The sequence below is a fragment of the Hirsutella rhossiliensis genome (genome assembly GCF_020360975.1).
Source record: "Hirsutella rhossiliensis strain HR02 chromosome Unknown scaffold00010, whole genome shotgun sequence".
NCBI lineage: Eukaryota > Fungi > Ascomycota > Sordariomycetes > Hypocreales > Ophiocordycipitaceae > Hirsutella > Hirsutella rhossiliensis.
In genome coordinates this window covers 3012014-3028779 of record NW_025408676.1, presented here as the reverse complement: position 1 = coordinate 3028779, position 16766 = coordinate 3012014, and the positions used below count along the sequence as shown (strand labels likewise).

The window sequence follows — 16766 nt, the reverse complement described above, 5'->3', positions numbered from 1 at the left end:
TATGGAAAAGCTGCCGGTCGCTCGCCGTGATCGTTGCTGGCGTTCTAGCTCTGTTTCTCCTCGTCGCCACCGTGAGACGTGCCCGGCCCAGAAACCATCCACGTGTGGCGGGCGTCTCAGCCCGTCTCGACAGTCTCCCGACGGGTTTGTGCCTCGGAAACTCGTGCCTGCGCACCCTCGACTTCCCGCTTTGTCTCGGAAGCCAGCCCTTTGGCCCGCCGCTTCCGCGCCCGCCGCACCTCGATCTCAACGCTCAGCATCTCGGCGTGGACCGACGCAAGTTGCGGGATGCCCTGCTCCACCATCTCGATGGATAGGCCCTGCGCCTTGCGCAGTGCTGCCGGGGCCAAGAGGCCGAACCAGCGCAACGGGTCCTTGGCTGGCGTGGGCGCCTGCTCACGATCTGCTGTCCTTCCGACTCCTTTGTGCTCCTCGCCAGGCCGTTCATCCTCGTCCTCCTCGGGCTGCTTCTCGCCGTCCGCGATAGGGGCTTCGGCAGCAGCAGAGGACGGCGCAGGAGCATGGGCGGCGGCTCGGCTGACGGTGAAGACGGGCACATTGGCCTTGTCCTGGTGGATGCTGAGCAGCCGCGTCGCGCGCATCCTCTCGTCGTAGCTGTCCTGGCCGAATCTCATGCCGCGCTCGGCGGAAAAGTTGGCTCGTGCAATGTTCTGATAAACATCGGCTTGGAGGCCCGACAGCAGCCCTCGGAGGCGCACATAGTCGTCTAAGAGGCCGAGATAGCGCTGCAAAAGGTCGTCGATGTGCTGTTGCTCAGCGGCCATGGTGAAGATGAGGAGCTGGCGCGTCGGTGGGACAGGACAGTCGGTGCGTGCGGCCGGCGCCTGAAGGAGACAATAAGGAGGTCTTTACCAGGGACGATTATGCCGGTGATGGCGATTCCTCATCAACTCGGCTATGGCGCTCGCTGGACTTTCTTGTTGCTGCTGCTGCCGAGGACAGGACAGGTCACGTTGAGGTGAGCTCTGAAAAGTACTCGGTACAGTGCAGGCACGACAACAAGGTGGGGCTTCCATCTCTCACCTCACGCCCCTGGTTTGGCCCTTTCAACCTCGGGCCTCTCCAACGCACCCACGACTGACTGACAAACCTTCTCGACGCGTCTGCCATGCCGCCGAGGACCCATGGCCTTCACAAAGGCTGGGAAAAGAAGGGGCTGTCGGCGGTCACAACGAGTAGGCCCCATCGGCGAGGTTACCGGAACGTGTGGCTGATGCTATGCTCACAAATGACGGCAATGCCGCGACCCGGTCCCTCGGAGCGCCTCGTGCACGCGCCAAAGGCCGAGACGGGGCGGTTGGGCGCCGGACTCCCGCGGACCAAGATTGACTGCAGCCCGCCACCCCGGCTGGCTACGGCTTGTTGGAGGCAGGCCATCCCAGGCTTGGCGGCACAGGGTATGAAACATGTGCCTGCGTGACGGGAGCTCAAACGGCATGCCGGACGCAACGGCGGTCTGCGGGAGATTTCAACCAGTTCAAGACCAATCTACGTGGCCGTTACACGACCCTTCCTCGAAACCGCATACGCAACCCACGGTCGACAACAACAACGGACATGGTTCGCCACCACCGGCGCCGGAGCTTCTCGTTTTACGGCTGGATGTGAGATTCGGTGCCTCTCATAATGAATTCGTGCCAAGATTAGGAAAGGATGCCATTGCCTCGATGCTAGAAGAGAAGATAGGCGCCTGCGTTCGACAGCTCCTGGCTCTGCGGGAGAGAATTAATGATCCGTTGAGCAAGATTCTTGTGACCGGCGACGTGAACGCCGGAAAATCGACATTCTGCAATGCTCTACTGCGTCGCCGCATTCTTCCTGAGGATTAACAACCATGTACCGCCATCTTCTGCGAGGTGCTGAACGCCAAGAACTCGGATCTGGAAGAGGTCCATGCCGCCACTCCACAACACGCCTGCGATGTCTTCACGTTGCAAGACCTTGAGCAGGTCGTGACAGACGCACGGTATACACAGGGTAAGGTCTTTGTCAACGACCTGCGCACGGCAGACGAGTCTCTACTTAGTAACAAGGAGGTGGTGGACAATACTCTTATCGACGCCCCAGGCTTGAACCACGATACCACTCACACAACTGCTGTATTTGCGCGACAAGAAGAGATTGATGTTGTTGTTTTTGTGGTTTCTGCCACCAATCACTTCACAAAACGAGACTCATTAGCTAGACAGGTTGATATATCCATCGAGCTGCAAGACTTCATTGACTGGCAACCGCTGGTTTCGACTGGGAAGTTTGCTAATGCGGGCATGGCCCTCACCCTGGCTACTGCCGTAGGCGGCCGTTTGGCTGACTTACATGGGTGGTTGAACCCAGCCCTGATGTTGGCCCGCGTTGTAGATAATAACAGCTTCCGCCGGCTCCTTGTTCCAGGAGTCTTGATTGCAGGTACGTATGTGGTTGCCCTTGATTCGCGGCCAGCAAAGCTGACGTGTACTCGAGTTATCGCCGCCACTATGGCGCACATCCTCCAGCAGATCCCCCACGCTGTTCCCAGACGTCTGGCGGTTAAGGTTGCGGCACAGTTGTCCGCGATAGATTACGTGCATGCTAATTCTGCCCGCATCACCGACAGGGTGCGCAAAGTACTCCGGACCCCGGCTGAGAGTGTCCGGGGTGTGCCTGGATAGGTCCGTCCGGGATTTGGAGCAGCGGCGAGACGACATGGATAAGCTTCATAACGATAGCCACGCCGCGCTCAGGTACTTTGGCAATCTTGTGCGGGCCAGTACTGCGGAGCAGAACACTGTCAAGGAGATTAACCTCGAAGCACCACCTGCTTGTTGAATAAACTCCGGGCCAGCCTCTTACAAGTGCGTGTAGATGTAGACTCGATCATTCGGTACGGTGGGACGGCTCTAGGAAGTTTACTTATGCAAAGTCTTCTAGGGCGAATTCATGGCAACCTTCGCGTGCTCTTTAATGAAAAGGCGAGGTAGTTGTCCTATTATCTCGATCTGCTTTTCTTCTCGGACCAGCTAAGCGGTCTTTAAATCTCTCGTATGGCCAGTTCGATTACGCCAGAGTATTTCCTTCAGAACCCGCCGGCCCTTTGATGACACAATGGCTGTCAATATCGATTCAGGATGTGGTTTCCAGGCCTAGCATACAACCAAGTCTAACGGTTCGAGTGCATGAGCAAGGTCGAATGCGACTAACACGAAGTGATTGTTCAAAAGGAGAAAAGGGGATTCCTAAGGAGATCCCGACTTGGGCTATTTGCACAATGTTCAAAAACTGAGACTATCTACAAAGTATTAAAATCACGTGGTCGCTCTCTGACAGCAACCAAGCGATTGCATCGTCAATCAATTCCGTCGGGCGTGTTCTACGTAAGATATTTCTCCGTCAAGTCTATGCCCTCATCCAACTACATCGCCAGGCAGATCATAATAGTTGCCCAAGCAGACATGGGGAACTGAATTTTTTTGTAGCGCTGCTCCTAGTCTAGCCACTTATACGCTCCCTACACATCGTCGACTCCTCCTCGCTCAGAGTTCATATGTGATTATTTCCCGGGACCTGGACGAGTTTTAGTTTATGTTCTCGAGCGAGGGCCCAATATGTGTACACACTCGATCGCTTTACCAAGTTCATTGCTCGGGATATACATTAAAGTACCGTTTCTCACACGGGTAGAAAAATTCTTCGAAGGGACATAGTGTGAGCTTACGTCTAGACAGGAATACGTTAGCACCGACGATAATGCGGGCTCACACGGGGCTCTTGGACACATCGAGCAATTACAGGTAGTAAGTCTACTTGCAATATGGTGTGCTGGTAGTTGTCGTCGTCGTGTTGTTGTGTTGCTTTCGTCGCCGTTGCCCGCTGTAAATAGGGGCAGATTGTTAAGTGAGGACTGTCGGCTCCTTATAGACGTGGCAGCCCGCCTTGACTCCACATGCGATTCTTTCAGCACCCTCTGATCATAAATGGGGTCATTATAGATCATTCTTGGCCGCATATGAACTCTAACCTAGTGCTTGTTGGCCCCACGACTAGGCCAAACACGCGTGTCGTGAAACTGGAGGTTGAATGTCGTATCCTCGGTCTAAGGGCCTGATCCACGACGCCTCGTAAAGAGCGAGACGGACGTGCAGGGAGACTTACCCTGTATAAATTTAGTTCGCACGCTCGCTTATACCGTCCCACATCCTTATATAGCGATTTCTTTACTACCTTAGGGCTCTGCCGTGTTTTTTTAAAGTATCGTGCGATCGTCTTTTCTACGTGATACTAATCGCGAGGTCTCGTGGCTCGTAACTATTATGCCTCCATCGTTAGCAAGTTAGTTAAACTATTAGGAGGTTTAGAGAAGCAGAAATATACGATAGACTAACCGGTAGACCTTACGGTTCCTTAAATAGCTATTTTAAGATCATCGTCAGCCTTATCTTCGCATATAAGGCGGCTATAGAAGTCGCCGGGCAGCCTATAAGTTATCTTAGGGCTTAATAGAAAGGTATAGTTCGTAGCTCGAGGCCGCCCCGAAAGAAAAAAAGGCTCTAACGCCGCCTCTTTTCTTTCGGGGCGATATAGGCCAAAAACGGCCTTTTTCTGCCTTCCTCTTAGCATCTTTCCCTAATATAGGCATCTATGCGGCCCCTACTAGCTCGATATATCGTAGGCAGGGGTCGATATACTTCTAGGGAAGGAGGAGCTTGCACTCTTTTATTTATACCTAAAAACGGTACTAATCGGGGTGCAGATACTCTTTTACCCGAGCGGCACGTCCGTCTCGCTTTTTGCGAGGCGTTGTGGATCAGGCCCTAAATATATTAAGTCCTTCGCCCATCTTTACGCCGGGTGGTTCCACGCACGGTATATAAGTTGCTTGTCGAATAGTTACCCGTTTATGCGTTCTATATCGGCAGCAAGGGCTGCGCTTTCTTCCCGAATTAGCGGTATATACATCTAGTCGATATTATGCTACGGCTAAAGCAGCTAAAAGAAGGCTGCAGGCGGTAGCTAGTAGATTTTATCGGGGTCTTGCCCGCGAGCTTCGCCGGCAGCATTATAGAGTAATAGTTTTAGCGCTTTATATTAAGGTTTTAGTATGCCTAGTATTACTACGTTTTTATAAAGGCGGCGCCTAGCTTAGTAAGGATAACGGCGTTAGTATTTATAAGAGTCTTTAACTATTATAGGTTATAGGCTTAGGCTACGGCCTAAGCCGTATAGTTATATACGGAGGGCCGGATCCCGTATATATATATATAGGCTAGCCGCGCAAAGAGAGCTCTATATAGCTTATTAATATTATCCTACGGACGGCACCTACGCCTACGCCTCTGCCTACTCCGTGATAGTATAAGCTATTAACTAATAGATCTAATAGATATCTCTCTAGAGAGGGCGCCTCCCCCTCGAGGAAGCACTCCGCCCCTCCCTAGACGGATAGGAAGTATCGTAGCTATCCTAGAAGCAATTAAAAGCGCGACGGCTAGCGAGAAGGACGAGGTTCTCGCTATACTAGGGGAGCCGTCTACGAGACTAGCTCTAACCCCTACGGCCTCCGTAACGCCGGTTACGGCGGCGATACTACCGACGCGGAAGCCTCTCCCTTAGCCGACTTAGGACGGTAAGCCGGAGTCCTTCTACTTCTTCCTTAGCCGGCTATAAATAAAGTTTATAACCGATAAGAAATAGGGCCTAAATAGCTATTATAATATAGCGTAGTATTCGCTCCTCTATACGCTACTAGAGCCTTAGATATAGCGGATCTTTAGATTCTAAGATAAGGGCGGCCCTAGGGGTAGACGCGACCTATAAGACTTCTTTTAATACCTTATATATATATTCGGCAACGTATAAGAGCGGGAGAAGGCGTAAGATAGGCTATAGACCTTTAAGTAGAGAGATAGATAAACCTTTAGCGAATTCTTTCCTAATTTTAAAGAGACGCTCTTATAAGTAGCGGGGACTATAGTATAAGAAGATAGCGCGAAGCTTATATAGCTATAGAATTCGATTACGCTAGCCCTATAAGAGCTACTTATCCTTATAATTATACCTACTAACTATAGCGAGTATATAGGCCGGTTAATAAAGGTAGCTTAGGGCTATAAATAGACGCCGCGTTTCTAGAAGCTTTATAAGCGTATACTATATAGCGGCGACGGGATTACCGCCCTTTTATAAGATAAATAACTAGCTATCGATATAGATAGGGATACCTTAATATTAGCTACCTATATAGACCGGGCTAGATATAGTAAGAAGACGCCGTCGACTACCCCTTATACCGCCCTATACTTTAAGTAGTAGGTAAAGTAGGTAATAAGTAAGGAAATCGGGAAGAAGAAGGCTAACGGCCGCTACCTATATTACGGAGTATCTATATACTTTATATTAAAATGCCCCTTCCTTTTAGCTAAGCGGCCTATAGCGGTTTAAATAGTAAGGACGGAACTACTCTTTGCCTTAGACGATAAGGAGGACTCCGCCCCCCTAGGCCTAGAGGAAAAAAAGTAGCTCTAGAGTAAAAACGGGCTCCGGAGCCTTAATTACTAGTACTAGTAAGGGAGAAGGAGGAATTATCCGCCTATATAAAAGAGGAGCTTACTTTAATATAGGTTATAATTAATAACTCCTTACTTATTACTACCTTTATAGATAAGGGCTACTAGTACTACGCTATAGTTAACGAGGCGCTTATACGAGAGATATAAGTGCTAGTAGAAAAGATCGCCTTAAGGTAAGTAAAGGGCGCCTTAAGTATAATAGAGGGTATAATAATTAAGGGTATTATATAGTTAGCTATAGAGGTTAACGGTTACTATAAGCTTATCGTAGCCTATATAATCCCTTAACTAGAATTTCCCTTAATCCTTAGGAAACCCTAGTTATTATATATAGAGTTATACTTAGTTCTATACTAAAGGAAGCTATAGTTTAGGCCTATATAATAATAGGTTTACTATAACGACGGTTCTATAAGCGTAGGACTAAGCGTACGAGCTTTATACTTAGTATAAGAAGTCCTTACCTCTATCTTTATAGGAACCTTATAATAGGTAAAGTAAGGGCAAGGCCGGGTAGCGGCTAATATAGCGGTCTATATAGTTAGCCTAGCGGATATCGATAAGGCCCTTTAAATAAAGAAGCTAAAGTCGCCCTCTAAGCTATAGTAGTAGATATTATTATTATTATTAAGATTATACTAGTAACCTATCTAGAGGTATCTAGAACTTCGACGTTAAATAGGAGGGAAAAACTAAAGTACTTAGAGGAAAACCCTCCCTTCTTTCGTAGCTAGTCTGCCCTTATACTAGGTCGCGGTTATAATACGTAGGAATCTTACGCCGGCTATCTTAGGTATCGTTATAGTTAGTCGGAATCGTATTAGCCCCGCTATAAAGTAACCTTAGAAAGTAACTCCTTTATATACGTAGGGTATATAGCATTAATCGGTAGTACGAGCGTTTTTTAGTTAACGGTTAATAGTTAATTATATAATTATCTCTAACCTTATCTTATAACGATATCTTCTTAGGCTCTGCCTTATTTTTCCGCCGTAAGGCTTAGCGGGCTATTTTTTTATTAATGCTAGCCTTTAGCCGGGCCGGTAGTCGGGTTATCGCACTAGCTTCGCGCTATACTTATCGAGTTACTAGTATCGGCCCTAGGTTTTTATTTTCCCGGTTAGGGGGCCCGGACCGGGGTTAGGGGGAGGTCCTAACGAATTCGTCGCTAGGTCCGGGTAAGCGAAGTCCGGGCCGGCCTACTTATAGTAGGGCTAGACTACTAGTATATTTATAAGCGCTTTTAAAAGCGCTAATTAGCTAATTAATAAGTAGGTTAGCGTAGTCTATTAGTCTAACTAAAAATTAATCGTGCCCTTAGCCGGATTTAAACTAACTCTAGCGTTATAGCTAGTAGGCTTCCTAGGTATATAACTACTATACTATAAGGTATAGTAGTAGATACTAAAGCGCTTTTATAACCTCCTACCGCTATTTAAGTCCTAGGAAGCGGATAAGCTTAACCTATATAAGCCGGGGGTAAACTATAAGATCGTACTCTATACTAATAAGAAAGGGTAGGAACTACCTATACCGTTCGGACTGCTATATAGTATATTATACGCGGAGCTACTAATATTAGAGAAGACGCTAAGGGACCTCCTAAATAAGGGTTTTATTTAAGTAAGTAGCTTTAAAGTAAGAGCGCTAGTCCTATTTATATATAAACTAAGGGGCGGGATATAGTTCTATTACGACTATAGGGCTTTAAACGCAATTACGAGGCTAGACCGCTACCCCTTACCCTTAATCTTAGATACGCTCCGTAACCTTTTAAAGGTAAAGTAGTTTATAAAGCTAAATATAAAATAGGCGTTTTATAAGGTATAGATCTTAGAGGGTAATAAGTAGAAGACGGCGTTCTATATACGCTATAGCTTATTTAAGTAGCTTATAACGCCCTTTAGCCTCTTAGGAGCGCCTACTACCTTCTAGCGTTATATTAATAATATATTATAAGAGTTCCTTAATAAGTTTGCCTCTATATATATAGATAATATCCTTATTTATATAAGCGGCTCTTATAAGGACTATATATAGAAAGTATAAAGGGTCTTAGAGCGCCTCTAACTTTATAGGCTCTACCTTAACCTAGATAAGTGCGAATTTAGGGTTAAGAGGGTTAAGTACCTAGGCTTTATTATCTACGTAAGCGTAGGTATATAGGTAGATCCTATAAAGATCTAAGCGATCTAAGACTAAGCGGCCCTAACTAAGTAAACGGGCGTATAGAGCTTTCTTAGGTTTACGAACTATTATAGGATATTTATTAAGGGCTTCTCTTATATTATAAGTCTCCTAAACGAGATTACTAGGAAATAGACCGCCTTTTATTAAGGGCCTATATAGGAAGAAGCGTTCTATACGCTTAAGGACTTATTCTCGCGGGCCTTAGTACTACTCTAGTAGGACTTCGACTAGTCTACGTTAATCGAAGTAAACTATAGCGGCTAGGTACTTAGAGGAACGCTCTCTTAAGAGGTAAATAGGCAGAAGTAACTAATAGCGTTCTACTCCTATAAGCTAACCTTAGTAAAGCGGAATTACGCTATTTACGATAAAGAGATACTAGCGATTATTAGCTGCCTTAAGTAATAGTAAGCGGAGCTCTAGAGCTATAAGAGCTTCGAGGTTCTTATAGACTATAAGAATCTCGAGTACTTTATAACCCGCTAGTACCTCTTAGAACGGTAAGCTTACTAGGAGGCGGAGTATCTCTTATACTTTAACTTCTTAATTAAGTACCGGCTAAGGCGGGACTCTATAGTCCTAGATATACTTTCCCGGAAGGATTAAGACCGGCCGATAGGAGCGGATATCGAGGCCTAGGATCTATAGCTTATCCTATAAGAAGCGCTATAGACTTATATAGGAGCTTCCTTAGTAAAGGAAGGCGCGGCGCTAATAGATAAGCCTTCCCCTATACCTTTACCTTAGCCTAGCGAGGAGGGATAGACCGGCCTAGGGGCGCGTATAGCGCGGGTATTCTAAGATAAGGTCCTTTAGCGCTTATAAGATAGGATATCGTTTCTAGACTATACCTACGAGAGTATACGCCGCGCTATTAAGTCTAGCGCTTAATGCTTTAATCTAAAGCTAAAGCTAAAGGTATAAGTAGCCGACTATTATATTAACCTACGGGGGTATCTACGTTAGTAAGGGAGACTATAGGTGCTAGGCGCGCTATATACTATAAAAGCTAGGGAGAAGGATAGACCGCCGGAGCTAGACGAATAAAATAAGCTCTAAAGGAAGCTAGTTTAGCTCGTTTATAACTCTAGTATCGTAGGCTACCTAAGTAAGCAGGGTATAGTAGTAGGCCTTACGAGGGATTTCTACTAGCCCCTCCTATAGTACTACGTTCGCTGCTTCCTCTATAACTATAATATCTATAGCTATACTAAGATTTAGAGGGCATAGCTTAAGGGGCTACTTAAGTAGCTTCCGGTGCCTAACTAGTTTTATATATATATATAGATAGACTTTATAACGGACCTCCTACTTATAGAGGGCGGTAACCGCTATATATAGGTAATTAAGGACTAACTTAGTAAGTCTATAGTATTAAAGCCGATACTATCTATAGATATAAAGTCTTACGTAGAGCGCTTTTTATAGTACTAGGCCTACTTATATAGCTAGCTAGCCTTTATTATAAGCGATAGGGGATCGAATTAAACTAGCCGCTTTTAGTAGTACCTATACTAGCTACTTTAGATTATATAGCTACTTAGTATAGTATATTACCTATAAACTAATAGAGGGCCTAAGAGGGTTAACTAGGAAGCGTAGGCTTACCTATAGGCTATTATAGCTCGTAACTAAGTAAACTAAGACTATTAGCTCCTTATAGCTTAACTTACGTTAAATAGTAAACTATATACCTTTATTAAGATAGCCTCTTTCTTTATAATATATAGCTTCGAACTACCCTTACTAGTTCCCTTTACTATAAATATAGTAGTAGAGTAGTATAGTAATTTATTATTAAAGGGCTATACCTCTACGTTTATACGAAAGCTATAGGAGACTATAGATTATTACTAATCCGCGATAGCCACCGCGGTATAAGATTAAGAGCGGCACGCTAATAAAACTAAGGCCCTAGTAAATAGGTTTATAGTAAGAGATAAGGTATAGCTAGACCTCTATAACTATAGGTTAGCACGGCTAAAAAAAAAGCTTAACTAGCTATATATAAAGTTTATAATATAAAGGGTTATTAGCCTATAGGTTATAGAGCTCGATAGTCTTTTAATAGGGGTCTATAGTAAGATTAATATAGACCTCCTTTATAGAGCCTCCTTTAACCCGCTACCTAGATAAAAAGTAGCGGACGCCTAACCGCCTATAATTAAGGTAAAGGGAGAGGATAAGTTTAAGGTTAAAGAGATATAGGCCGCGCGCTAGAAAAAGGTTAGTAGGGGGAAACGCTAAGAGGTCCTCGTTAAGTAGCGTAGGTATCTTAACCCTATATAAGAACCTATATATAAGTTTATAGGAACTATAGCCCTCGATAGGTTTAAAGCCTTATTTAGAATAATAAATAAGAATAATAAACTAACGGTATTACGGGATACCCTATAGTTAATAATCTAGGTACTTATAATGATATCGGCCTTCTTTAGGGAAGTTACCCTTAACTCCCTAAGGCTCCCCGCGGAAGAAGGAACCTAGAAGCTACCGGGCAAACTCTAGGAAATTACCTAGAAATCCTAGAAACGATAACCGAGCGGATTATATAGACGTTTTACGGAGATTTCCCCTAAGGATATATTATACGGGGAATATACTACGATTTCCTAAGTAATAATAGCTCCTTAGGGATTATATTAATATTTCCCTAAGAAGTTACTATAAGAATATAGCGGGGAAATTATAGAGAAATACCTATACTTACCTAAGGAAAATACTAGGAAATACCGCTAAGACGCCGTATTACTATTATATAATTATAAGGTTAAGATATTACTCGGTTAAAACCCTAAGTAAGGTCTTATACTTATTATAGTATATATAGAAGATAAAGAACCTACTAGATCTTAAGCGGGTAAAGAAGAATATAGATAGTTATTACTACTCTTACTTTAACTTATAAGACCGGTAGCTAGTCTATATTTAACGCGCGTAATAATATATAGTAGCTAGTCTATATAATATATTTAATTATATATAGTAGCTAGTTTATTTAATTACCTATTAGACCTATACTAGATCTAGGTAAACGGTAAGGTTAACGTACTAGCCCTATACTAAGGGACTAGTATATAATAAATAGTAGTAATTTTAATTCCCTTAAATATCTATTCTCCTAAAGTCTATATCTAGTAAAACGGAAGATAAAAAAAGTAAGGAAAGAAACGAGTTAACCTCGACCTATAAACCTTAATATCTTCTTAGGAAGAAAGCTCCTACTCGCGTACTAACGAATACCGGCTTCTTAATCTCTTTTTATAGAAGAAATACTTAGGGAACTCCGGATAAAGGTAGAACTTCGACGTATTAAAGCTTAAGTATTATAGAGCTTTTATTAGCGGTTAGAAAGATACCTATTTCTAGGATATTTCCTATTAAGTGCCTATAGAAATAGAAGATAGCCGGATCGCCTACCCTAGCGGTAGGAACGACGCCCGGAGGAATTAAGAGCGGAACTTCTATAATATAACTTACTAGCCTACCTAGCCGATCGTTAAAGCCTATAAGAACGAATTAATAACCTAAAATACGTTTTAGTAATAAGCTAATATTAGCTATAAGTAACGGAGCTATATAGAAATCGATATAGTATAGCTTCCCTTACCCCGCCCTAACTACCTCTATTAAAAGGATAAAGCCCTAGAAGTTCGCTAAGAAGTTCGCTAAACTATAATAAATAAAATAAGAAAGAACCTCTAAATAATACCGCCCTTAGCGGTATATTTACGATAATAACCCTAGTAAACTAGCTAGTAAGTCTAATTATAAAAGAAGCTTTTACGAGACTACTAGTAAAAGCTATAGTAAGAGAAACTAAGGATAATACTACCGTAAACCCTCCTCGAGCACCTATAGTATATATTAAACTAAAAGACGTAAGGAAGTTTAACCCTACTAGCCCCTTCGATATAACGTTTAACGTTCTTAAAGAAACTAAGAAAATAATTATATATAGAAGCGTTAATCGATTTATCGATTCCCTAAAATAGGTAGCTATCCGCGGACTAGAATACGCTAACAAACTAGTAATACTAATCCCTAGCTTACTCCGCGGAACCGCTATTAAATAGTATTCTAGTAATCTTAGCGAGTCCGACTAAGCTATACTTTATACCCTAGACTAGGGATATACCGCCTAGTATACTAAACTATAAAAACGCTTCGCTATCTAGCCGGAAGTAGCTTTAAGATCGTTATAAATAGAACGATTTACTACCTTAAATATTATAAATAGAGCCGACTTTTATAGATAGATATTAAAGCTCCGCTAAAAAGTAAAAGTAGTACTATACTTAAAAGAGCACCTTACTATACTAGTCTATTAATAACTAAACGTATTACTACGAGAATTATTCTACCGACCTACCGGTCTAGAATTATTCGATACCTAGATTAATAACTATAAGTAACTTATCCTATAGTTAGAAACTAAGCTAACGGTTAGGTTATAGGGGAAGATAAGTAACGTAGTAAAAGGACGCGTATAAGGCGGGTTACGCGAAACTAAGAATAAGACTATAGTAAACTCTACCCTATCTATAGCTAAACTAACTAGCTAGAAACCCTAGGAACGAGGATAATTCTAATAGAAAGGAAATATAATAACTACGTTAAGATAGAATAATCTATACTAGATAGATAAGGGCCTAGTACTAAACTAATTAACTAGTCCCTAAACCGGACTATAGCCTTAGGATTCGAAACTAAAGGAGGGCTCTTAGGAAAACCTAATTATTATTAACCTTGCCTATTAGATTTAAGCGGCACTAACCGACGACTAAGGCGGGATCTATCTTTCCTAGGAAATATAATACTAGATCTTATTTACCTAGGATAAAGGGCTAGAAGATAGTAATACTACCGCTAACGTAGGAGAAGAAACTAAAGAAGTAAAAGATAAGATTTTATTTATTCCCGATATAATAGAACTAGAACCTATAGGACTAAGTCGTTCGCCTAGAATACTAAGGAACTAGCTAACTATAAGAGCGGCGCTATAAACCGAAATATTAGATCTATCGAAGCCGTCTTAGTTTATATACGCCTAGATATCTATCTTTAAAACTAAAGGCCTAGACTAGCTATTAAACGTATATATAGACTCCGGCATAGCCCGCTTTATAATTAAGGAAGACTAGCTTAACTACTTTAACGACGTAACCCTTAATATAACCTAGTAGGTCCTACTATCTAGTATAAGGAAAAGCCGAACTAAGGGTTAGGCGACCTTAATAATAAATATCCTAGGGAAATAAGGAACGGGATTTAAGGTTAGATAGTTTACTATCGGCGCCTAGGTAGTCTAGACCCTATTTATAGGATTATTGCTCGGATAAGATTTCTCGGTACTAAATAAAGTTAATATCTTAAATTCTAAGGGAATAATATCTATCGGCTTATATAGCAACCTAATAGTTATAGCTCGCTCGACCTAATAGGGCTACGCGATCTATTATTAGGTTATATACTAAGCCGACGTCGACGTCCCTATATATAGGATAGAACGCCTACCGGCGTAGATTAAGGACGTACTAAGGAATCGTAACCTAGTATTCTTTCCGAGAGACCTATTATTAGCCTATAACCTAATCTAAGGTATAACTCTAGTTATAGCGGTTAATACTACCGCTCGCCGCGTTAGATTTAAAAAAAGATAGTACTTAGGGACGCTAGTAGACCTTAGCGACAAAATATAGTTCTTATAGATCGATATACCTAAGGAAACCCTAGCTAGGGTAACTCCGACTAAAGAGCCGGCTATACGTAAAACCACGGAATATAGCGACCTATACTAGGTTACTAACCTATTAGTAGAAACCCTAGAGGAAGGGAGCCCTAAGTCCGCTTATTACGACCACGGCTACTAGGCCGCTAACGGTCGACCACGTTAAGCACGTAACACGGTCTAACGGATAAATAGTCGGCACGACTATCTAACGGATATAGGATCGAGGGGATCGTAGAGATCTAAGTAATCTAGGATTAATAGGATTACTACGCTCTATATAATCTAACGTTAGGGATCATAGCTAGGCCTATAATCTAAGGATAGTCTCTATAGGTATATATAGCTACCTACTTTTACTCCTTTAAATAGATAGCTCTCTAGCTTTTAATATAGATCTTTATTATAATTCTATCTCTAATTCTAATTACTTAGTTATAGTCTACGGTCTATAACCTCTAACTTATTACTAACGTAATATACTTATTATTACTTAGACCACGCCTTATTATATCTACTAATATAAACCCCTTAATAGGTTTATCCCTTAGGAATAATACCGGTCGTTATACGTTAAAAGCTCTTATTTAATATAATACTACGTTACTCTAAGTAATATCGTAACTATTAATATACCTATATAGTAAACTAGATTAACTAACTCTAGAGCTACTATATCGCTTTAGGATATAATACGCGAAATTATCGCCCTTTAATATAAGGTATAGTTACTTAAGAACGGAGGAGGTAACGGATAAGTTAGGGACCTTAAAGAAGTAGTTAAACTAAAATAGCTAGGACTATTCGATAGTACTTATAGTACGCTTCGAGACTTTCTTACTTAACTTAAGGCCTACTACCGGTTTTACCCTACTAAACTCTTAGACCTAGTCGAAAAGGTACTCTACGTAGGAAATTATTTATCTAGAACGGTACTTACTTAGTTTAGACCTATTATAAGGGACTTTCTCGATAACTAACTAGCGCGACGAGATAACGAAATAGATAAAGTCTTTACTAGTTTCTAAAGATTTAAAGAAGCTATTATAAAGGTATTTAGAATAACTAACGAGGAATAAAAAGCTAAATAAAAACTTCGAGAACTTTAATAAAGAATCTTAGTATTAGATTATACTATAAAGTTCCGTTAAGTTACCTTAAAGCTTAATTAGGACGATAAACCTCTTATATTATAATTCTATAATAGGCTTAAAGAAGAAGTTAAGGACGAGCTCTATAAGGAAAATTAACTTAATAACCTCTTAGACTATATTACTATAGTAGTACGAATCGATAATAGATAGTATACGCGACGCTAAGAAAAGAAGTAAGGAAGAGGAAACTAAAACCCTTCTTATAGGAATAACTTTAACTAATATACTAACTATAAAAAGAAGCGCGAAACTCCTATTACCTATACCTATATAACTAACCTAGGTAGGATAGATCTAAATATAATATAGAAAAGTAAAGGAAAGTATTTTAACTATAGGAAACTTAGATATTACTTTAAAGAATATAAATAACCTTATAAGGAGAAGAAAACCTATTAGGTACTAGCCCTAGAAGGTAAGAAATACTTAAACGCTATTAATAGATAGGAACTAAAGTATAAACTCCTTAGTTAGACTATATACTATAATAATAAATATACGGTATACTTAAGCGATAAAAACGGTATTAGATAGTTCTTAAAGTAATTAAAGAAAACCCTTATAATAATATAACGAAGGGATCTTAAAATATAGAAATAAGTTAAATTCGTAGAACTAAAATACCCCTATCTTAAAGGAGTCTCCTAAGACTAGATTAAGAAGAATAGTAAACGATTCTAAGAAGATATATAAAATAAAAATCGATAATAACGATAGGTAGTTTATAAATAATATAATAAAGAAGATATAGATATAGCCCTTATACTTACGAAACTTAGATAATAACCTAAGGAAGAATAACGAAGTATCGATAATATAAGCTCTAAAAAATAAGAAATACTTAGAGAAATAGAAGACGAGAATAAACTTATACTACTACCCTCGCTATTAAGGGAAAATACTACGATTAAAGAATACGCTTTATACTTTAAAGAATTTAAAGAAATACTTAAAATTAGAACCTAATAAATACCTTAAATTCTTATAGAAAACTAATAAGCTATATTAATTCGATATTAACCGGTACTATATAGAGGAGACTATACTATAGCTATTACTATAGTCGATACCTTTATAGCTCTATAATAAGAATAGTAACTACGAGGAGAATTTAGAGATAATCTATAA

The 16766-nt window shown here is 41.4% G+C and overlaps 2 protein-coding genes across 2 annotated transcripts; one reads left to right on the top strand and one right to left on the bottom strand.

The window, feature by feature from the left end:
* Positions 1 to 116: 116 nt before the first annotated feature.
* HRG_08756 (uncharacterized protein) lies at positions 117 to 785 on the bottom strand (the record flags this gene model as incomplete). Its single annotated transcript, XM_044867227.1, has 1 exon — positions 117 to 785. One exon carries the CDS (start codon positions 783 to 785, stop codon positions 117 to 119), a length of 669 nt encoding a protein of 222 aa, XP_044718114.1.
* Positions 786 to 1258: 473 nt separating this feature from the next.
* On the top strand, positions 1259 to 2826 carry HRG_08755 (GTPase FZO1; the record flags this gene model as incomplete). The annotated part of the gene is made up of 6 exons (XM_044867226.1): positions 1259 to 1418; positions 1448 to 1625; positions 1664 to 1784; positions 1878 to 2427; positions 2482 to 2538; positions 2615 to 2826. The coding sequence occupies 6 exons, from the start codon at positions 1259 to 1261 to the stop codon at positions 2824 to 2826; spliced, it is 1278 nt and encodes a 425-aa protein (XP_044718113.1).
* Positions 2827 to 16766: the final 13940 nt, after the last annotated feature.